This window comes from Orycteropus afer, unplaced genomic scaffold, assembly GCF_000298275.1.
Source record: "Orycteropus afer afer isolate SDZICR_OR568_19922 unplaced genomic scaffold, OryAfe1.0 scaffold00490, whole genome shotgun sequence".
NCBI classification, from domain to species: domain Eukaryota; kingdom Metazoa; phylum Chordata; class Mammalia; order Tubulidentata; family Orycteropodidae; genus Orycteropus; species Orycteropus afer.
The window spans coordinates 991,922-1,014,993 of NW_006922077.1; the positions used below are offsets into that span (position 1 = coordinate 991,922).

Consider the following 23,072-nt stretch of genomic DNA (forward strand, 5'->3'; position numbering starts at 1 on the left):
CTGTTCCTGAGCTCTCTTGGGAAAGAGATTTAAAAAGCTTTTATGGAGTCTATAAATAAAAAGGATCTTTATGGGGTGAGGAGTGGTGTGGTTTGATATCAGTAGGAACTTCCCATAGGGAAGGGGGCAGGAAAAAGCTATAGAATGGGGAAAGAAAGGTCCCTTGTTCCTGTGGAGTTAACTTCTTCCTCCCACCTTGGCCTTTTCACAAATGGTTTTATTCTGGGGCCTAGAAGTAGATATTCTAGCTGTTAAACTCCTTTCCTGAAAGGGGCATAGTGGGTAGAGGTAGGCTGTTCTAATGGGTTGAAGGTGTTGATGGGAGAGGAAAGAATACACAAATTTATGAACTGCCCTCAAGCTGGTCATACCAATCTTTTCACCTAGGATTTCTTGAGGTTTAGCGATCTGAGACTTAACAGGGCCCTCTCCTGAGAGCCCAAGAAAGAAGGGTCAAGGGATATTAGTTTTTTGGCACCAGTGTCTCCATCATCCCTAATTGCTCACCAGCCTATTTTGGCCATGATTCCCTGTCTCCTCACAGTTCATTTAGACACCAACACTAGTTTTAATTTCACTTCCACAACTTTAATAAGGTCAGCTCAGAAGAGGAGATAAAATCCAACACTCTTCTCTCCCTTCCCCCTCTTCGGCTAGCCTATCATCCTTGAGATGAGGTGGCTTCACCCCAGCTCCCTCCCTCCCCGCCCCCACCTCTCCCTTAGCCAGGCAAGTATGAATCATTCTGACCCAGACCAGGTGCACAAGTGCCTGGGTGGAGACTTCTGACGTACCAGCCAGTCAAAACAAGAATTCTTCTCCCTTAGATTCTCTGTCTTCAAAGCCATTTCTCCTTTGGCCTGCCTCTCACTGGGTTGCCCACCTCTGTGATAAAGAGTGGTGGCTTCTCTAAAGGACTCCTGTTTGACACAGCTTTCCTTTTTCCTAGCTGTCACCAAGAGTGGCAAGAAAAGGAAGAAAGCCCTGAGTTGGGGGGAACCAGGATGCCTGACCGGGACAGCTATGCCAATGGCACTGGTGGGAGCAGCAGTGGAGGCCCTGGAGGTGGTGGCAGCGAGGAAGCCAGTGGCGCAGGGGCAGGCAATGTTGGGTCCAACTCAGATGCCATCTGCAGAGACTTTCTGAGGAATGTGTGCAAGCGAGGCAAACGTTGCCGTTATCGCCATCCAGACATGAGCGAGGTATCCAACTTGGGGGTGAGCAAAAACGAGTTCATTTTCTGCCATGACTTCCAGAACAAGGAATGTAGTCGCCCAAACTGCCGATTCATCCATGGCTCCAAAGAGGATGAGGATGGTTATAAGAAGACAGGAGAGCTTCCCCCTCGGCTGAGGCAGAAAGTGGCAGCTGGCCTGGGCCTTTCTCCAGCTGACCTACCTAATGGCAAGGAGGAAGTCCCTATCTGCCGTGACTTTCTCAAGGGGGATTGCCAGAGAGGAACCAAGTGCAAGTTCCGTCACCTGCAACGGGATTTTGAGTTTGATGCTCGGGGTGGTGGAGGAACTGGTGGTGGGGGTTCAACAGGGCCCATCCCCCCAGGACGGCGTCATGATCTCTATGATATCTATGACCTCCCTGAGAGAAGCTTTGAGGACCATGAGCCGGGCCCCAAGCGTCGGCGAGGTGGGTGCTGTCCACCAGATGGTCCCCATTTTGAATCGTATGACTACAACCTGGCTTCATCCCGAGGAGTGGAGTGCAGACTGCTGGAGGAGGAGAATGCAATGCTCAGGAAGCGGGTAGAGGAACTAAAGAAGCAAGTCAGTAACCTGCTGGCCACCAATGAGGTGCTGCTGGAACAAAATGCCCAGTTTCGTAATCAGGCCAAGGTCATGACCCTGAGCTCCACTGCACCAGCCACTGAGCAGACTCTGGCCCCTACTGTGGGCACTGTTGCCACCTTTAACCATGGCATTGCCCAGACTCATACTACTCTCAGCAGCCAGGCTCTCCAGCCCCGCCCCGTATCCCAACAAGAACTGGTGGCCCCTGCTGGAGCTCCAGCTGCTCCCCCAACTAATGCTGCACCTCCTGCTGCTCCACCACCCCCACCTCCACACTTGAACCCAGAAATCACACCACTGTCAGCTGCTCTGGCTCAAACAATCGCCCAGGGAATGGCACCCCCACCTGTCTCCATGGCTCCTGTGGCTGTATCTGTGGCTCCTGTGGCCCCTGTGGCTGTGTCAATGGCCCAGCCCTTGGCAGGAATCACAATGAGCCACACCACAACCCCCATGGTGACTTACCCCATTGCTTCCCAGAGCATGCGCATCACAGCCATGCCACACTGATGGAGCAACTGGACACTCTCTTGATATAGTCTTCTAGGCTGGGTCAAGGGGCTCTTACTCGCCCACTCACCTAGCCCTCCCAGGCCCTATCTGAAGGGTTCACTCAAGAACTGGACAAGAGACTACAAGGAATATGCTGAGAAGGGGTTGGGCTGGTGTGTTTTCTCTCGCCTCCCTTTCGTGAATATCCTCTTGTCCATTTTCATTCAAGCCTTACAGAAGGGGCTTGCTTGGGAGTGCAGACTGAAGCCAGCAGAGAAGAAGGACTGCCTAAGGGGCTGTGTGTCCCCTCTTGGGAAGTGGAGGACAACCTTGGTCTTGTCCTCTGTTCTGCACAGCACAGGTTCCAGCACTGGCTTTGGAAGGGGAAAAAAACCCTACTCAGCGGGAAAGCCAGGAAAGATGGGAAGTAGGTGGCCAGGAGAGAAGGCCTAGTAGGAGCCTTCAGACAACATAGGGCCCAGTTGAGTTGGACAATACAGAAATTGCTCCTGGGTCTCTGAGAGGTGGGGACCATAGTATTCCAGCCCAAAGGCTAGGGGAGTATTCATTACCTTAGGTTGGGCTGGAAATCACAGGGCAGGGCCCACCACTTTCCAAAGAAATAAAAAGTAATTATTTTTAACAAATGGAGGCAGTGAAAATTTGCTTAGATATCCTGTGTGGGGAGATAGCAGTAAGTAGATCTCATGCTAAAATGGGATAGAGACCCTACCCTCACATAGCTTGGGTAAGGTTGGAGGGAGGTGAGTGAAGGATAGGGACCCAGAACATGACCAAGCAGGGCTTTGAGGGAAGGCACTTTGTGGGGTAAAAGCGTTGGAGCCACCTGGTCTAGTTTAAAAATAGCCTCATCTGTTTCTGGTCTCTGCATGTGCTATTCCCAGGTTGCCTTGGTAACCAGGGCTCCTAGGGTCATTTAGGGGGGCAGGTACTGAAGAAGGTACATGTGATGGGAATGGGATGTTATATAGTTGACGATTCCTTCCCTTATTCAAACAGGGCAGGTGGTGGTTGCCTTTCTGAGTTGTTGATGGCAGTTAATGTCCCTCCTACCCTATCTATTCCTCAGTGGCCAATGCCTTAATCCTTAAAGCCTTGGGAGGTGCTTAGAAAAGGAGAGTTCTTCTGGGGACACAAACCCTCAGGGTTCATCCCTTCCCTCTGCCTCCACATAGAACTAGAAAGGGTTTTAAATCCATTTGAGGATCAAAAGGCCAGGGGCCCCAGTAACCAAACCTCAGTTCCTCATCAGCTTCTGGCTGGTGTAGGGGAAACAACTCAGGTGTCTAGTCTAATGAAACAGTGTATTTTGGGGTAGGGAAAGTGATCCTGGGTTGTGCTCCCCCATCATACCTCCTGCTACCTCTTGCTCTCTTGGCTGGTTGATCACTTAGGTTATACCTGGGGATAGAAGCCTGGGTCACGACCAGTCATTTAAAAAAAAAAAAAAATGGATCTAAAGACTAAAAGTGGGCAAATACTTGTTGAGTATGGAGATGACACATTGATAAGCTTATTGATTTTCTGGCAAGATTCTAGATTATTAAAAGATGATTGATGAGCATTTAGAGAAGAATGTGATCATAGATACCAATGTGAATTCTTTCTAGTCAAGTCCTAACAAACTATTTCCTTTTTGCCAAGTATTTCTGAGGAGGTAGATTAGGGAAACTAGACATTGTATGTTCTGTATTAATGTGCTCCAACTAAAGACCACGAGGATACACCTGTGGTTGAACCAGTTGGGTTTAATGCTCTTTGCAATGAGGAGAGCATACACCATGGGAACAGTGGTGTGTATCAGCAAGAAGGTGTTAGAAAGGACTTACAGAATTTGAACTTTGGTAGTAATTTGGGAAGGTTCAAAGAAGGGGGAGTTCATTCTGGATTCTAGTGCTATCAAGGAAGCAGGGATAATTCTGTGACTGGGTATCTTATCTAGAAGGGTGGCAGACTAGAGCAAGGCTTAGGCTGTAACTGGTAAAGAAGCAGCTGTCAGTCATTAGCTGGGAGAGGGGATGTGTGGTATTTTGTGATTTGCACACTGACCTTGTTGTTGTCTGTGCTTAAACAAAACTATGACGTGCTCTTGTTTTTTGTCTCACTTCATCATAGTCACTGAGTGATGATCTTGTCTGATGTTGATATTTTGTGAGATTGTTTTTGCCCCACAGGAGAACACCACGGCCTAGCTGTGAGAGCCAGATCAGCCTCCAACACCCAGAGCCTAGCTATGTGAGGCTATTTACCAGATGTCAAGAGCTGCTTTCCTCTTTCTCACCTGCTAAGTCATTGCAGATAAGAAAAAATTATGGGTCAGTTAGTAGTAAAACTTGGTGGAATTAGAACAGTTTTACCCAGCAAGTGTCAATTCATGTTAAAGAGGCTCTAGTGGTATGCTCAAGGGCTATGTCTTATTTAAAAAAAAAAAAAAACTAATTTGGATAAACATGCAGAAGCCCATTATCAACAGTAACACAAGGAAGTACTAGATTATTCAAAGTGTCTGTCAGTTGGATTGACTATGAAACACTGGATCTCCCCTCATTAAAAAAAAAAAAAACAGGAATAACGAAACCTTAAGCTTGTCTGAGGAACAATGCAAAGGTCTACATTAGCAACAGTTCACATGAGAACAACCTGGGACTGCCGTTGTCTACAAAAACTAAATCTTTGTCCTCATTAATATCTCAATATTTATTAAGGGCCTGCTATGTTCTATACACTCTTCTAGAAGGTCCATAGGATAGTAGGAGCTGTAGTCATGGATTGTAAATACAGCAGTTCCACCATGTTCAAGTGGAAACACTCCTGAAGTATTGTGTTCCCTTCTGAATGTAAGGTTTTAAGAGGGTCATTGACAAACCAGTGGTGTAGCTGAAGAAAATTAGCAAGAGAAGACTGAAGGGAGACCCAATAAATGTCTTCAAATACTTGAAGGGCTGCCCTGTGGAGAATAGGACGAAAGGTTCTGTGTTGTTACTCAGGAAATAAACAGGAAGTTCTAAAAATTAACATGTACTGGGTGCTTAATATAAACCAAGGCACCATGTTAGGCACTTTACATGTAATACCTCATTGACGTAACAGGTATTGTACCCGTTTTACATAAGAGAAAGCAGGTTTAGAGTAACCTGCCCAGGGGATCCCTCCCTCTAGTGAGTGATGGGCCCAGAATTCTAGTCAGGCAGTCTGACTCCAGACATGGCATAAGAAAGTTCTAATGATAGGCCATCCAATAATGAGACCACTACGTTGCAGTAACTTGTAAGGAATAACCCAAGAAATTTCCTCAAATCCTGCTGCTGCTTCTGAGCAGGCACACCTGGCCCTCTTGTCTCCCCTAGGAGGCAATTATAGTATGTAAAATGCAGATTGTGTATCCAGGAAGTTTCTATATTGCCTCTCCTCACCTAGGCCCCACCCTTAAAGACACTTCCTCTGACAAATGGCCCGCTTTTCCTGTTGCCCACTTACTACTTATCACCACCAGGTGGCACCTGGGCACAAGATTGTCAATGGGCCGCGACCCACCCTGTTTACTAGTTCCCGTGCCTGCATTGCAGCTTCTGATCCTGTAGCTCCTGGGCCCCAGCTGCAAACTAGGCCCTCCTGGGAGTGAGCTTTCATCCCACAAATACCATCTTCAATACAAGGGTCTGATGACCTGGATGGTGTGAGGATAAGAAGTTTGGAAAGGAACCTCCATAATCCCCCACTCCTATCAACCCTACTCTAAAATGTCAGTTTATAGAGTTTTCCCTCCAAGAAAGTTGGTTTTTTTTTTCCTAGTACAGTTCTGCTTCATCAGTTGACAAGCAGATCTACCTCCTTTAAGCCCCTTTTCTGCCTGCTCACCTCTGGGGATATGGAAGATATGGGAGGCAAACAGAAAATTGTGCCTTACACAGTTTTGCAAACTGAATATAGCAGCCTACTGGCTGCAGGCAGATACAGAAAGGGAAGTGAGGGAACTAAGGGAGAGAGACTGGGCAGGGACAGGTTTTAAGCAGCTTTGATGAAATACAGCCTGATGAAATCTATGCCCTGCAGAGTCAGATAAAATTTATCAACTGCACATCTAATCTCTCCCCAACAATCAACCCTGGTTCCCCTAATGTATCAGACAGAATAACACAATAAACCCCATATATACTGCATTAAAAGATCATCTTATGTCCAATCCATACCTCTCCTGCTTCCAATTAGTCTAGCTTTTAGGTCCCCAGACAACCTCTCTAAGACCAGTTAACTAATAATTTAAAAAAGAAACCAAACTCAATGCCGTCAAATTGATTTCCACTCATAGTGACCCCTCCTTGGGTTTCCAAGTCATTTACACTGCGGAAGTAGATTGCCCTATCTTCCTTCCAAGGAGTGGCTGGTGGATTTGAACCACCAGCCTTATGGTTAGCAGTCAAATGCCTTAGGCACTAACGCCACCAGAGCTCCTATAACTAATAATAGTCAACGTCAATGTACCCTGTACTTTACCTTTCCTAAACCTACACAGTACAATGTAGAACTGCATTAGTTCTACCTCTGACTATATTCCAAAATCTTCCAATTCAAGCAAATGAGAAACTGAATCATCTCACTGCCCTTGACTTCTTGACTTTTCTTGCAGTTCCTCAGGGTCAGATAATTCTTGGAAAATGTAATCATTTCTGCTGCAGTTGAGCACCTCATTTTTGGAAACTTTTTTTTTTTTTTTTTTAAGAGACGATTTAGTTTTATTTCCCCAGTAGAGATAGCTAACTCTTGGAGGTTTCCAAAAAGAAATAAAGCTTCACTTCCTATTCACTCCTCTGCTGCTCCCCGCCCCTTCCACCACCAAATAAAGGCTGGCTTATCCCAACTCTGCAATTCTCTGTTTATCCGGTTTTTTCCTAGTGTCTGTCATTACACTACAAGGTAGAGGTAGACCGGATAGATGAGGTCAGTCATCGAATGCTTTCATTCCAAATAGGGTAATTTTCTTTCCTCTTGGTAAAGACAGCAAAGGACAACCTGAAGGATGTTTTTTGAGTATGAAAAATAGGGAAAGCTGACAAACGAACAGAGAGGAATCCCAGAAGGAAATCTGACCCTCCATAACTTCGCAACTCCAGCTCCCTCTAAAACCGAGTAATAGGCTATGCTCCTCTGCATGACGTCATACCACAGGCACTCCAATCCCACGTGGGAAGAGATCCTGGTCCCGCCTCTCCTCTTTAAATATTATACCATGCCTTCTCCTCTTTTTCACCAATCAAAGACCGGTCTTTAGACCCTTTCCTCCTTTTTCCGCCATCCAGACCTCCCATCTTGGCACTCTTGTCCAATCAAGAAGGCCCTGTCGTGCTGAAGCTCGCTCTCTCCCTTCTCCAAGCATGAAAGGCGGAGTTTCGGCTTTTTGACTCCACCTTGGTCTACCCGCCGCGGACCAACCCGAACCGCCAAATAGGAGGGGGCGTGGCTTGAAGTCCCTTCCCCCCACCCTGGGGATTACGGTTTGCAGGGGGGAGCTGGCCGCAGGACCAGGCAACCTCCCGCCGGTGCCTGGGTCAGGCGGGCCCTCCCTGAGGTGGCACTATGGAGCGTTCTCCAGTGGAAGGCTCCAGCCCCGGCCCTGCGGACCAGCCCTCTGCTCCTTCCGACCCACCTGACCAGCCCCTCACTGCTCACACAAAGCCGGACCCGGGTTCTGGGGGCCAACCTGCCGGACCAGGCGCAGCGGGCGAGGCCCTGGCGGTACTGACTTCGTTCGGACGGCGGTTGCTGGTGCTGGTGCCGGTCTACCTGGCTGGGGCAATGGGACTCAGCGTGGGTTTCGTGCTCTTCGGCCTCGCCCTCTACCTGGGTTGGCGCCGGGTCCGCGACGAGAAAGAACGGAGCCTTCGGGCAGCGCGGCAGCTGCTGGACGACGAGGAGCGGCTAACGGCGAAAACACTCTATATGAGCCATCGCGAGCTACCTGCCTGGGTGAGCCACCACCCCCCGCTCTCAGTGCAGCACAGCCCCCTGCTAGCCCCTCGGTTTGGGGACTCTCCCTCCCTGTCCCCAAAGTTAGCCCCACCTGGGGACAGTGGTCCCCTCTTGCCGCTAGCCTGTTGGGACATGCCACTCTTGGGACCAACTGCCCGCTTTCTCAGCCCCAGCCCCGCCTTTTCTCACGCCCAGATCTGGAGCCTTGCACAGAGTCGGGACTTCTCCCTTACTCCGCTCTAGGGCAAGAGCAGCAATAACGCGTGAGGACCCGGTCTCTGCAGAATCGCTCGCTCCTAGGCACGCGATCGGGACGCCTGCCTCGCGTCTGGCGTCTCTCGCGCCGCTGCTGCTCCTGAGCATCCCAGTTCCCGTTGCCGCTCAGAGGGTTCCCTCGCCTTTCCTATCCTCCTCTCGCCTTTCCTATCCTCCTCAAGACTTTTTACCCACTTAAGGCTGTAAGGCTCTTCTTCCTTTCCCGCTTTCTCTCGGGATACCCCCTAGGATCCAGCACCGGGGCAATATCTTGCTGAGCCCCGCACCTGACCGACCTTGGGTCGGCCCTGGCCTTGCAGCCTCAGGCAGGGCTGCAGCGCAGCAGAGGCGGCTGCCGGACAAAGGGCGGGGTGCGCGGGGAGGGGAGTGCTGCTGCTGCAGTGCCCGCTGCCCACACTCCACCCCCGCGGGCCCCACCCTTCCTCCGCTGTGGTTCAGGCAACGACCCTTATTTTTGCACCTCCCCTTCTGCAGTGAGGGGCCGGATGCCTTCCAGCCTTGCAGGGAGTGAGCCGTTACCCGGCCCCGCCCTGCCCCTCCCTGCAGAGGTACCAGTCTAGGGGAGAATGGCAAAAGAGAGAAATCGAAGTTGACACTAAGCAGACACAGCCATGCTTCCTAGGCCCTGGACTGGGGAGGGGAAAGGGGGACAAATAGTCGTAGGGGACTTGTGATCCAGGCAGCAACCGTCTTTGTTCCTTATCATCATCATCAGGGAAACTAATCTTCCTCCCCCTCCCCAGTATAAAGCACAGGTATCCTCCTTTCCCATAAATGGAGTCACACTGATAAAAAGAAAGAGAGAGAGGAGAAAGAAAGAAAAAAAACACCCACCACCAGGGCCTAAGTTGTTCTTCTGGTCCCTCCTGACTCAAGGGCTGCTTCCCTCTTCTTGCTATAGAAGCTCCAGTCTGTGAGGAGGAGGAAAGGCTGGAAAAAGAAACCAGGACTTCTACCATCCCAGGATTCCCTCCTCAGATCTGATTTGACAGGCCCTCCCCCTCCAGAAATAATGTGCCCTTTTCTTCCTCCCTCCTCCTCTCTGCCCCAGCAGCTGCCATTCCACAACCCTGAACTGTCCACAAAGCAACTTTGTGTGACCTGCACCGTTTCAGCTCCCTTATTAAAGGAGACTCAGGGCCCCTAAACCCTGCAGAGAAATGAAATGAAATCTGGGAACATCCTCACACACCCCCTCCCCAAGTCCCTGGGTGTGAGGAGGCCCTGTCACACTGACGTATTTCCTCCCCTCTGTGGGCATCCCAGGAGCTCTGGTGGTGCTGTGGTTAAGGTATTATTGGTCTGCTAACCAAAAGGTTGGTGATTCAAACCCCCTAGCTGCTCCACAGGAGAAAGACAAAGCAGGCCACTTCCATAAAGATTTACAACCTTTAACGACACTAGGAAAAGAAGGGCACAGAGAGGGGCACAGAGGTGCAGACAGCAAAGATAAATGCTTATACATACACAACACTGCACTGTCATTAATAACAAACATTAATCTACAGGTGAATACATAGACAGGCTAAATGATCAGGTATGTCTGGCCAAAAGGGAATATACCCATGACCATATATCATTTTGGCAGATGGTATTTCTTCATATTGTTTGTATGTGCTGTGGGAATGTCTATATATATAATGGAGCTAATGGGCAAAGTGATAATAACTTCTTAGCCACAGCCAAACACCTGAGGGAATGAGTCACTGGGCTCATAGGCATGGGACCATGGTCATAGGGTACATCAACCTCAATTGGCATAACATATGACACAAAAAAATTGTTCTACATCCTACTTTGGTGAGTAGGAACTAGGGTCTTAAAAGCTTACAAGTGGCCATCTAAGATACAAGGATTGGTCTCTCCTCCCCCAGAGCAAAGAAGAATGCAGAAAACTAAAGATACATGGAAACAATTAGTCCAAGGGTCTAGCAGACCATGCAAATCTCAGCCTTCATGACCCTGAGACCAGAAGAACTAGATAATGCCCAGCTACCACTGTCAACTAGTCACTCAGAAAGGAATCAAAATAGGAGATCCTGAATACTCACTGCTGTCGAGTCAGATCTGACTCATAGCAACTCCTCGTTGGGTTTCTGAGGCGGTATCTCTACGGAAGGACATTGCCCAATCTTCCTTCCAAGGAATGGCTGGAAGGTTTGAACCACCAGCCTTCTGGTTAGCAGTAAAATGCCTTAAGCACTATGCCACCAGAGCTCCTATTCTGGATACAAAGGGAGAAGAATGTGAGACAAAATTCAAAATCATAAAAAAAAGACCAGCAGTGGTCTGATTGTTGTTGTTATGTGCCGTCGAGTCAGCCCCGACTCACAGTGACCCCTCCTTGGGTTTCCGAGGCAGTATCACCTTCGGAGGAGTGGCTGATGGGTTTGAACCGCCAGCCTTCTGGTTAGCAGTCAAGTGCTTTAGCCACTATGCTACCAGAGCTCCTAGTGGTCTGATAGAGACTAGTAAAACCCCTGAGACTATGGCCCCTAGTCATCCTTGTTGTTGTTATTTGCCATGGAGTCGGCCCCGACTCATAGTGACCCCTCCTTGGGTTTCCGAGGCAGTATCACTACGGAAGTAGGATTGCCCAACCTTCCTTCCGAGGAGTGGCTGGTGGGGTTGAACCGCCAGCCTTCTGGTTAGCAGTCAAGTGCCTTAGCCACTATGCTACCAGAGCTCCCAGTCATCCTTAGGTCCTGGAATTGAACTCACTCCTGGCCAAATAATAGACAAGTGTATAAGGTGAACATTTTACAAGGTAGGTGGTGATCCTTAGAATGATGAACCATGGGAGAACAGAAGCAGAGGTCAGCATTTGCACAGGGAGATAGCCCAGTGGGCAGGGATGCATAAGAAAGAAGGACACAGGGAAAAGTTAACCACAGGGAGGAAGTGAGAAGATAGCTGTTGCATTATGGGAATTGCAATCAATGTCACGAAACAAAATGTGTGTAAACTACTGTATGGAAAATGAATTTTCTCTGTAAACTTGTGCCCAAATCACAATTAAAAAAAAAAAAAATTACAGCCTTGGAAACCCTGTGAGGGTCCCTGTGAGTGGGAATCAACTTGATGGCAGTAGGTTTGGTTTGATTTTGATGGGCATCCCACCTGGCATCTCAGTGGGAAACCACAGGCAGAGGTGTGCTCATCAGTGTCTGCCTCCCCACCCCCAGGTCAGCTTCCCAGATGTGGAGAAGGCTGAATGGCTAAACAAGGTGAGAGCAGTAATTGTCCTGATTTTTGTTTTTCATAAAGGGGAATGGGGGTGGGTTCCTCCTGCCAGACCCTGCCACACTCCAATTCTAGCCCCAGCCTAGTCCCCACTGTCTCTGTGGGGAGGGTTCACGAGGGACCATCAGAGGGAAGAGTGGGCTCTCCTATGACTATCTCCCTTTCTTTGCAGATTGTGGCCCAGGTCTGGCCCTTTCTGGGCCAGTATATGGAGAAGCTTCTGGCTGAAACCGTGGCCCCAGCTGTTCGGGGATCTAACCCCCATTTGCAAACATTTACTTTTACACGAGTGGAACTGGGTGAGAAGGTATGTGTATGGGAGAAGTGAAAGTAATGGGAGGGAGGAGATGGGAGAGAGAAGATGGGTGACCCAGAGAGCCTGAGATGCTCCACCCTTTCCCTTCCTCCCTCTCTCAAGACTTAATCTCTCTCCAGCCACTGCGCATCCTGGGAGTCAAGGTTCACCCAGGTCAGAACAAAGAACAGATCCTACTGGACTTGAATATCAGGTAACGGCACTCACCACTTTTCCCATTTTCCCTCTGACAGGGTTCTGGACACTCCTAGATGCTTCATTCTCCCTACTCCCCACTGCAGCTTGGTACTAATCCTCCGTATTCTCTTCCTTACTAATCCCCAGCTATGTAGGTGATGTGCAGATTGATGTGGAAGTGAAGAAATATTTCTGCAAAGCAGGAGTCAAGGGCATGCAGGTGTGGCAAGTGTCAATGGCCCCTCATAATAGGGAGCCTTTACCCTAAATGTGATGGGATATGGGAAAGTGGGAGATTTGAGAAACCAAGGCTGGGAAAGTCTGGGAGGGCCCGAGGGCCTTTTCTGGGGAAAAGCTTTGATCTTCTCTTCTTGTTCCAGCTACATGGCGTCTTGAGGGTGATCCTTGAACCACTTATAGGGGACCTTCCTATTGTGGGGGCTGTGTCAATGTTCTTTATCCGACGTCCGGTAAGGGAAGACATTGAGGAGGGAACGGGGGAAGCAGAGAGGATTGGGAACATGAGGGTGACTGCTATGGAAAGAAACTGACAGGAAAGCTGAGAGACCATCTGTCCTGATGCCACTGCTCTTTCCAGACCCTAGACATCAACTGGACAGGGATGACCAACCTGCTGGATATCCCAGGACTCAGGTATCAAGGATTTATTGACCATCTGCTAAGTGCTCCAGCCCTGGGTGGGCAGTTAAGGAGATAAAAAGCAGTAAAGGATACAGCTGTGTCTTCTAGGAGCCACTGCCCAAATTGGGGAGATAAGACCAATACCCTTGAAAAGTTCCATACTGTGATTTTACTTCAGGAGGGGATGGCATGCGTTTTGGTAGAGAATGAAGAGAGCTAAGGACTGCTCAAAAACCAAAAAACCAAACTCACTGCTGTTGAGTTGGATCCAACTCAGTGACCCCTCCTTGGCAGCATCACTATGGAAATAGATCGCACAACCTTCGTTCTGAGGAGTGGCTGGTGGGTTTGAACCACCAGCCTTCTGGTTAGCAGTCAGATGCCCTAGGCACTATGCTACCAGAGCTCCCAAGGACTGCTCAGCAGGGGAAAGAGAGAAACAAGAGCTGGGGATGGCAATGAAGATAATAGGAGGGGAATGAAGAGAGAAGAGTAGAAAAAAGGAGTTTCAGAAAGGGACTTCCCTCTAGCATTAGGCCTCTGCTTATTGTGGGAAGCAGGGTCAGAATTTGGAGGACATTGGTCGTTGGGGCTGTACTCACCTCTGTTTTTACTCCCCCATTCAGTTCGCTCTCTGACACCATGATCATGGACTCCATCGCTGCCTTCCTCGTGTTGCCCAACCGATTATTAGTGCCCCTTGTGCCTGACCTCCATGATGTGGCTCAGTTGCGTTCCCCTCTGCCCAGGGTATGGCCTCTACCCCATTAGGTCCCTCTCTCAGGAACCCAGTGCTGGGTCCTTAGTTTCTCACCATCTTATTCCTTCTCCCAGGGCATTGTTCGTATCCACCTGCTGGCTGCTCGAGGGCTGAGTTCCAAGGACAAGTACGTGAAGGGCCTGATTGAGGGCAAGTCAGACCCCTATGCACTTGTGCGCGTGGGCACCCAGACATTCTGCAGCCGCGTCATCGATGAGGAACTCAACCCCCAGTGGAGAGAGACTTATGAGGTGGGAAAGCGGAGGAGGGAGGCTGTGTGAGATGGGGAGGCCCCAGAGGTTGCAAGAGAAGATGCAGGATTGGCTGATCCTCACAGTGGCAGCCCGTGAGACCTTATCCCTCTCTTTTCTCCAGGTGATAATACATGAGGTCCCAGGGCAGGAGATAGAGGTGGAGGTGTTTGATAAGGATCCAGACAAAGATGACTTTCTGGGCAGGTGAGACTCTGCCCATATTAGAATCATAAAGTCCAAATGCTACCAAGGTCCCAGAGGGAATTATAATCCTTCCCTGGGCCTTGGAATCGTGTATCATTTTCTTTCTCAACTAGTCTCTGCCTTCACTTCCCCTCCCTCCACACTCACACACAAGTGTCTCCTGAGTGTAGGGAGAAGGGAGTCTGGTGATCTGCCATGGGTGGGTGAGGAGAGGGCTAATGACATGCTCCTAATCACAACAGTCTCCCCTTTCCCTCATACTGTCCACTCCCCTACCAGAACGAAGCTGGATGTAGGGAAGGTACTACAGGCTGGAGTACTGGATGATGTAAGTGGGGAGAAAAGGAAGGTGGGGAGTCTTCTCAGCCATTGGGCAGATAATAGTTGCTAATTGGCAGGGAAGTGGTTGGGTAACTACATCTCACTTTCTTCTACCTCTCCTTCTAGTGGTTCCCTTTACAAGGAGGGCAAGGCCAAGTTCACTTGAAGCTAGAATGGCTGTCGCTTTTGCCAGATGCAGAAAAACTGGAGCAGGTAACCAACATGAGCCCCAGGAAGCTGGCAGGGGGGAAACAGGTAGCTGGAAGTATAGGAGAAACTGGGGGGACCAAGGTCTAACTGCTACCACAACTTCTCCAGGTTCTGCAGTGGAATCGGGGAGTCTCCTCTCGACCAGAGCCCCCATCAGCTGCCATCTTAGTGGTCTATCTGGATCGGGCCCAGGATCTGCCTGTGAGTTTGGCTTCTGAAGGTGGGGGAGAACAGGGAGCCCTGGACACAACCACAACATTCCCATACCCTCTCTTGCTAAGAACGCCAGTGCCCCTACCTGCTTTGCCCTATAAGCAGCAGCTTGTAACAAAAGGGTGCTAAGGAAGGGAGCTGAGCTACTGCAGGGAAAAATTCTAATGATACCCTACCTCCTGTCCCCAAAGCAAAAACACCCATGATGGTGTTCTATCTCTGAACACCTCTGAATTCTATCCCCTGCAGCTGAAGAAGGGGAACAAGGAGCCCAATCCCATGGTGCAACTGTCAATTCAGGATGTGACCCGGGAAAGCAAGGTGAGGGCTGGGACATCACTTTGGAAGGTATTACGGGGTGGGGGTGATTTGAGGGAGAGGACTGTTCTTGGTTGAAGTCCCCCTTTTTGAATGCCCATAAGTACAAGAGTTTTCTAGAGAAATGGGAATGGCACTATGGTGTATGCCCTCAATTCCGTTTCCACCTCTCCAGGCTGTTTATAGTACCAACTGCCCAGTGTGGGAGGAGGCTTTCCGGTTCTTCCTGCAAGACCCTCGAAACCAGGAGCTTGATGTGCAGGTAAGATAATTGCTTATCCAGCTCTCTGCCCATAAGACCCTGTTCTGTCTTCTCAGATCTGCATCATATCTTCTCTCCATCTCCTCTTTTGATTCCTATTTTCAATCCATCTACCTAGACTTCCCACTTCCCCCTAATATCTTCCCACTGTTCTCCACCAATATCTCTAGCATAAATTTTAAAGTGAGAATTACTGTACACTTAAAACAAGCGAATTTCATAGTATGTAAATTATGCCTCAATAAAATTATTGAAACAAACAAAAAAACATACTGAATACCCGTTACACACCCAGCATTATAAAGGTCAGAGAGAAAGCAGGAGGCACAGCATCTGCCTTCAGGGAGCTCACTGGCTGGTTTCATGGACAAAATACACATGTATAAAACCATCTGAGAGCAATTCAGTGCTAACGGTTGTTAGCTGCTGTTGAGTTGATGCTGACGTGCAGAGACCCCGTGTGTACAGAGGAGAACTGTTCCATAGCTTTCAAGGCTGTTTTCTTTCGGAAGCAAATTGCCAGGCGTGCCTTCCAAGGTGTCTCTGGGTGATTTCAAGCTACCAAGCTTTCAATTAGTAGTGAGCACTTAACCATTTGTGCTACCCAGGGACTCTCCAGTATTAACTTGTTTTGTTGGGTGCTATAGTCAGTTCTGACTCCAAGCAGCTCCATGTGACAGAGTGGAACTGCCCCATAGGGTTTTCTTGGCTGTAATCTTTACAGGAGCACATTGCCAGATCTTTCTCCCATGGAGCCGCTGGGTGGGTTCAAACCATCAACCTTTTGGTTAGCAGCCAAGCACTTAAAACTGTTACACCACAAGGGCCCCTTCCAGTATTAACTAATGAGAGTGAAATACCCTAGTTTAGTACTACAGAGAAAGTCACAGACTGGGGTAGAAAGATTCTGTGTGGACCATTGTCTGAGCTGTGGGAAAGAGAGCTCTGTCTAGAAAGATTTTGTGAAGGAAGTAGGATTGTAATTGGGCCTTGAAAGTGAAACAGGATTTAAATAGGCAGAGGAGAGAAGAATGAAGACTTTTCAGGTAGTGGGAACAGAGTGAGCAAAGGTAGAAGGGGCCATGGAGCAGGCAGAGGACCATGAAAAGATGGACATGAGTGGACAAAAAGACTTGTGAATGGTCCAGAGAGGAAAGTGGCTAGAGCCATGTTGTAATTTCCCTAGGCTGCCTCCCTTTCCCTAATTCCTTCACTGCATCTCCTCTGCTACCTATAGGTGAAGGATGACTCCCGCGCCCTGACTTTAGGAGCACTGACCCTGCCTCTGGCTCGCTTGCTGACTGCCTCTGAACTCACCCTGGACCAGTGGTTCCAGCTCAGCAGCTCTGGTTCTAACTCCAGACTCTACATGAAACTGGTTATGAGGGTATGGAGATGGATAAAAAGCTGAGGGGTATTAAGAGTAAGGAAGAGGAATCCTCTAAGATTCAGTGAATTAGTATATGTGGAAGTACCTAGGAGGCACACAAATATGTTTGTTGATCTGACTAGAGGAGGCAGTGGGATGTGAGTGGGAGTCGGGTGTGGGGAGAACTGTCTAGAGATGAGCCCAGCCAAGACAGGGACCTGGTTTTCCTGCCAGGTCCCTTCTGTGCCCCTGAGCCCCCACACACTTTGCCTGCTGGTAGCTAGCTGCACTTCCTGATTCAGCAATTACACCACCTTCTCAGATTTTGTACTTGGACTCATCAGAAGTGTGCTTCCCCACTGTGCCTGGGACTCCTGGTGCCGGGGACCTGGACACTGAGAGCCCCCAGACAGGCAGCAGTGTGGATGTCCCACCTCGACCCTGTCACACGACCCCTGATGGTCACTTTGGAACCGAGGTGAGTCTATATCTGGGAAGGACCAGATTCTGTTTGCCCACCCTTACTGTGCAAAGTCTGTTTCCGGGCTGCTTCTGACAGGTGTCTCTCCCTTTTGACTGCCATCTGGTGCACCCATCTGTCCCTTTTGCAGAACGTGCTTCGGATCCATGTATTAGAGGCCCAGGACCTGATCGCCAAAGACCGTTTCTTAGGGGGACTGGTGAAGGGCAAGTCAGATCCCTATGTCAAACTAAAGCTGGCAGGTCGAAGCTTCCGGAGCCGGGTTGTTCGGGAGGATCTCAATCCCCGCTGGAATGAGGTTTTCGAGGTCAGAACTGAGTGGCTGGGACTCCTCCTCATCCCGCCCCCTTTTTTTCCCACAGCTCTGAGAATGGTCATAAAACATCTAGGGTTCAGTCAGTTGGGGGAGTCCAGTCATTTGAGGGATGAAAGGCAAAATTTTCTTTTGTCCACACTGTTTTCTCCCACTAGGTGATTGTCACATCAATTCCAGGCCAAGAGCTAGATATTGAGGTCTTTGACAAGGATCTGGACAAAGATGACTTCCTGGGCAGGTGAGAAGGTGGGAGTTCAGGTGGGCAGATAGGTGGAGCCTCTGTAGGCCATGGAGTCTGCTCCAAGGGAGACAGAGACTTGGCTCTGACCATCCCCCTCTGTCTTAATCGTCTCTACAGGTGTAAAGTGAGTCTCACCACAGTCCTTAACAGTGGCTTCCTTGATGAGGTGAGCATGGGATTAAAATCGGCACTCCCTCCTGATTGTCCAAATCTCATTCTCATAGTCCCTCTGTCCGCACAGCCCTCAAGTCCTAACCCTGACTATTTCCACAGTGGCTGACCCTGGAGGATGTCCCATCTGGCCGCCTGCACCTGCGCCTGGAGCGTCTGACCCCCCGCCCCACTGCTGCAGAGTTGGAGGAGGTAAGGAAGGAAACTGGAGGTTGAGCTTTTTTATGAGTTTTCAAGCCATAGGCCTAGCTCCAGACTCCAGTTCTCAGCTACTCCTCCCCAACCCCCTGTGTCCTCCCCTAGGTACTGCAGGTGAACAGTCTGATCCAGACTCAGAAGAGTGCAGAACTGGCGGCAGCCCTGCTGTCTATCTACCTAGAGCGTGCTGAGGACCTGCCGGTGAGATCAGCTCCCCATGCCCCATAGCTCCCTCATCCTCATCTTATCTCCCTCAGGTTGGGATGCTCCTGATGCACGTGGAATAGTAAATGGCCCCTCTGTTTCCCAGGGTGATGCTGGGGTGGGAAGAACTGACCGTCCTAGGCCAAGAGGGTGGTGGCTATCAAGTGATAATGGGAACAGAGCTGATGGCTGTGAATGTAGTTTGTAAGAGGGGAGATCTTCCTGACAAGCACCAAATTTAAGACTAACCCAATACACTCTTTCTAGCTCCGGAAAGGTACCAAGCCTCCCAGCCCTTATGTTACTCTCACTGTGGGAGACACCTCTCATAAAACCAAGGTATTAGGGCTGAGAATGGGAGGGATAAGAGGAGTTGAAGGGAGAATATTAACAACTGATCCTAACCGTTCATCTCCACCAGACTGTGTCTCAAACTTCAGCCCCTATCTGGGATGAGAGTGCCTCCTTTCTCATCAGGAAGCCAAACACTGAGAGCCTGGAGTTGCAGGTACCATAAACTAATTTGCAAGCATTTAACAGATTCCCGCCTAGGCCAGACACTGAACTAGGCACAGGAAGTTCAGAGGTAAAAAGATCTGTTCTTGTCTTTATGGAGTTCACACTCTCTTTGGGAAGAAAAATAACCAGGGAATACTTCCAGACTGATAACTGCTGAGACAAAAGGCACTGTGGGAGAAAATGGAGGGGTTCTAACTCAGAAAAGGGGAAAAGGCAGAGGTAGTAAGAAAGGCATTCTTAGATGACTCCTGAGCTTGAGGGTGAACAGGCCCTGACCATGGAAAACTCTTCAGACTGAAAAGAGAATGGAGGAGACTGAAGGGGCAAGTTATTTGAGATCAGAGAGCTAGGCCGGAGCAAGATCACAGGGGCTTTTGATTATTGTGCTAAGAATTTTGGATTTTATCCTAAAGGCATAAGGGAACATTTGAAGGAATGAGGGGCGACATACCAGATTTGCATTTTAGGAAGATCGTGCAGACAGCAAGGTGAAGAATGGACTGGAGAAGGACAGGTGGAGGCAGGTAGATCAGTGAAGAGACTATTAGAGTAATCCAAGCAATAAATGACAAAGGTATGATGAGATGCGGCAGCGTTTTGACGTGGAGGGAGAGGAGGAACAAGGAATGGCCTCATGACTCCTAGGTTTTTGGCATGAGTGCCTGGACGGGGAAAGGTACCATTGCCAGTGCAGGAAATACACAAAGGTGGGAGTCTTTGACTTTGTTATCCTGAGAGACATTCAAGGGGAGACATCTAGAAGATAGATCTATGGCCCATGATAGTGTTCCTCCCTCTTCCTCTTTAAGCACCATGAGCATGCAGCAGGAAGTGATTGCAGTCATGGATGTGAACAAGGTCTCTGAAAGAGTGTATAGAGTGAAAAGAAGATAAAGGGTGGACTAATGAGGCACCTCAAAAATTCAAGGGCAGACGGAGGAAGAAGAGCCCCTAGGGGACTGAAGCGCGGCCAGAGCGTTAGGACACTCAGCAGGAAAGAGTGGGTGACAGAGACTAAACAAGTGTATTTAAAAAACGAGGAGGTAGCCACATGTTGCCGAGAGGTAAAATAACATGACTGAACACCATTCATTAACTTTGGAAAGTAGGAAGTCACTGATTATTAGAGCAACTTCAGTGGCATATATGAAATGGAAACTAGATTTTGGTAGGTTGAAGGGTAAATAAAAAACCCAGAGGTATGGAAGGGAGGGAGCAGATAGGTAGAAGGTAACATAAGGGTGCTGATCTCCTCTTTTTATGGAGTGGAGAGTCAAGAAACACCTTCTAAAGTTGATAGAACAATAAGTAGAGAATTAATCACATGAATTATAAACCAAGAGAATTAAAAAATAATGTAATTATTATTAACACTAGCAAAGGTGGAAAGCAGGAATGAATGAGCTCATTTCCTCATCTTTCAAAGCAGGGAATCAGTAGATGCTATTTAATGTTGGTAAATAATGAAGTAGAGGTATAGGCATATTATTTACAATTACTCCAGAACAACAACAAAAAGAAACCAGAGGCTTAAAGGTAGTCACGTTTGGAGTATGGAAATAGGAGTAGGATGGGCAGTAAACATTAACCTTTTAAATTTCATGTTTACTATTCTCTTCTTCACCCTGTGCAGCTATTCCTTGTATAGTTTGAGAAAGATTAGGAAGGAAAGATGAATGCAGTCAACTCAGGTTAAGAAATGAAGGAGAGTGGGACTGGCAACTATTACCACAGTCGTTTTGTTCCACAGGTTCGGGATGAGGGGGCTGGTGCACTGGGCTCATTGTCACTGCCCCTCTCTGAGCTGCTCGTGGCTGACCGACTCTGCTTGGATCGGTGGTTTACGCTCAACAACAGTCAGGGGCAGGTGCTCCTGAGAGCACAGCTTGGGGTGAGTGTCAGGAGGTGGTGAGCAGGCAGAGGGAAAGCCTTCATAGCTGATGTGTCTCCCCAAGAAGGTAGGAACAGAGGGCAGTGTCCTTATAGAGCTCTGCCCATGTCATAGTTCTCTTGCCCACCTAGATCCTGGTGTCCCAGCACTCGGGAGTAGAGGCTCATAGCCACAGTTACAGCCACAGCTCCTCATCTCTGAGTGAAGAGCCAGAGCTCTGGGGAGGACTCCCTCACGTCACCTCCTCAGCCCCAGAGCTCCGGCAGCGCCTAATTCATGGTGACAGGTAAGGGGCAGAGGCAGAGAGATGAGATAAAGTCAAGAACATAAAATAGGAGTTTATATTCCTTAGGTTCCCTTGGCTCTGCCTTCTTCCAGACCTCTCTCCATCTCTCCATAGTCCTCTGGAGACCCCTACTGGGCCCCTGGGCCAGGTGAAACTGACCATATGGTACTATAGTGAGGAACGAAAGCTGATCAGCATTGTCCACAGTTGCCGGTGAGACCCTGTCCCTCCTGTCCTCCAGGTGCCCTCCATCTCTTCCCTTGGATTGCCTTATCCACTCTCATCCTCCTGCTGCAGGGCCCTTCGACAAAATGGGCGGGACCCTCCTGACCCCTATGTGTCACTGTTGCTACTGCCAGACAAGAACCGAGGCACCAAGAGAAAGACTTCACAAAAGAAGAGGACCCTAAATCCAGAATTCAATGAACGGTCAGTGGGCATTGAGGTAGAGAGATGGCAGGTTTGGAGGGATCCCTTTGCCCCTAACACCCAACTCCTCCCTAGGTTTGAGTGGGAACTGCCCTTGGATGAGGCCCTCAGGCGGAAGCTGGATGTCTCTGTGAAGTCCAATTCCTCCTTCATGTCAAGAGAGCGTGAGCTGCTAGGGAAGGTAAGAGGGCGGGGGTAGTCAGGGCAAAGGAGGAAGTGCCGCAGATGGTATTCTAGAGGGGACCCCCATCACCTCTCAGTGGTTTGGGACCAGGAGTGTGTGATGACGGGACATGTTCTTTGGAAATACCAAAGTAACACCATACCTCCTACCATCCTCCAATGTAGGTGCAGTTGGACCTAGCTGAGATAGACCTTTCTCAGGGTGCTGCCCAGTGGTGAGTGTCTGGATGGGGTGGGAAGGGTCTGCATATTTAAGTAGGAGAAATCCTAGTCACAGGAAGGGAAAAAAGATGCAATCCAAAGTGAGATCGATGGATTCCGTGAAGTACAGCAATCTTTGGGTGGTGTCTCATTTCTAGGAGGCTGTAACAGTGATTTTCTGCCTGAGCCTTCTCTCTGTTTCCACAGGTATGACCTCGTGGATGATAAGGACAAGGGCAGCTCTTAGGAGCTAACTAGCCTGACTGCTCTGCCTCTTTGCCTTGCATCTTGCTGCATCACCACCTCAATGTGATGAGTCTAAAGTTAGGGCCTGAGGGCAGAGCCTGGGCCCTGTCAGCCCTCTTACCTCCCAGGCCCATGCCGGGGCCTTTGCCTGACCAAAGAGAAGGACCTTTACTGCACGGCCTTTACCCTTCTGAGCTCTTGGGGCACGGACGTGAGCTGGCTATTTCCTGCTCTGCCTGCACATTGTCCTTCTTTCCTCCCAGCTCCCCAGGGCCCTCTGCACCTGTGCCTGGCCACTGGCAGCACTAGCAGTGGCATCAGCTTATGCCAAATACAGCTTTTGGAAAGATCTTTTTCTTATTGAACTGCATGGTCACCTTCTTCCCTACCATGAAAAGGCAGGTAGGGTAAATGTGGGTGGGTCGGTAGGCAGGCCATGAGTCTCCTGGAGTATTGCATGTGGTGAATGGAAAGTAACCCAGGTCCCAATCAAGTTCTGTCCCCACTCTAAAGCCTGTCCTGAAAATGATACCTGCCATGATGACTGGGGTCAGTCTCTTGATTTACTTTGGGAATCAGGAATACTAGGATTCTACCCAAGCCTCCAAGTAGCAAGGTACGGTCTTGGAGCTGGTGATGTGTCCCTGAGGGACCAGGGACAGCAGGGCGAATTTTTTGTCCAAGTGCCTAGGCTGTTAACTTACTGACTAGACCAGAATTTAATACTTTTAATTTTGCACCAACTCTGCCAATCCACTGTATCTTACATTAAACATTGTACTCAAACCAGCTGTGGCTCTTTTCCTTAAGGATAGGGGATCCAACCTACATATCAAGTGTCTATTCCAACAGTCAA

General features: G+C 49.2%; 2 protein-coding genes across 2 annotated transcripts; both read left to right on the forward strand.

The window, feature by feature from the left end:
- The first annotated feature begins 1,004 nt into the window (after window positions 1-1,004).
- On the forward strand, window positions 1,005-2,315 carry ZC3H10 (zinc finger CCCH-type containing 10). Its single transcript, XM_007955107.2, has one exon. It carries the CDS (start codon window positions 1,005-1,007, stop codon window positions 2,313-2,315), a length of 1,311 nt encoding a protein of 436 aa, XP_007953298.1.
- A 5,577-nt stretch (window positions 2,316-7,892) lies between these two features.
- On the forward strand, window positions 7,893-22,217 carry ESYT1 (extended synaptotagmin 1). Its single transcript, XM_007955109.2, has 31 exons — window positions 7,893-8,282; window positions 11,747-11,788; window positions 11,977-12,111; window positions 12,240-12,313; window positions 12,445-12,517; window positions 12,678-12,767; window positions 12,896-12,951; window positions 13,566-13,689; window positions 13,774-13,950; window positions 14,075-14,157; window positions 14,437-14,485; window positions 14,605-14,691; window positions 14,797-14,889; window positions 15,151-15,222; window positions 15,395-15,481; window positions 16,719-16,868; window positions 17,173-17,328; window positions 17,462-17,638; window positions 17,803-17,885; window positions 18,006-18,054; window positions 18,162-18,251; window positions 18,363-18,458; window positions 18,729-18,800; window positions 18,883-18,969; window positions 20,731-20,871; window positions 21,003-21,157; window positions 21,272-21,370; window positions 21,455-21,586; window positions 21,662-21,767; window positions 21,935-21,984; window positions 22,178-22,217. The coding sequence occupies exons 1-31, from the start codon at window positions 7,893-7,895 to the stop codon at window positions 22,215-22,217; spliced, it is 3,315 nt and encodes a 1,104-aa protein (XP_007953300.1).
- Window positions 22,218-23,072: the final 855 nt, after the last annotated feature.

What these genes read in the sequence shown, in the direction of transcription:
- ZC3H10 (XM_007955107.2), top strand. Translation starts at nt 1,005, where the DNA reads ATGCCTGACCGGGACAGCTATGCCAATGGCACTGGTGGGAGCAGCAGT.
- ESYT1 (XM_007955109.2), top strand. Translation starts at nt 7,893, where the DNA reads ATGGAGCGTTCTCCAGTGGAAGGCTCCAGCCCCGGCCCTGCGGACCAG. An exon ending in CAGGAGTCAAGGGCATGCAG is followed by an intron (nt 12,518 to 12,677) that starts GTGTGGCAAGTG and finishes TTCTTGTTCCAG; the next exon opens with CTACATGGCGTCTTGAGGGT. An exon ending in GCTGGAATGAGGTTTTCGAG is followed by an intron (nt 17,639 to 17,802) that starts GTCAGAACTGAG and finishes TTCTCCCACTAG; the next exon opens with GTGATTGTCACATCAATTCC.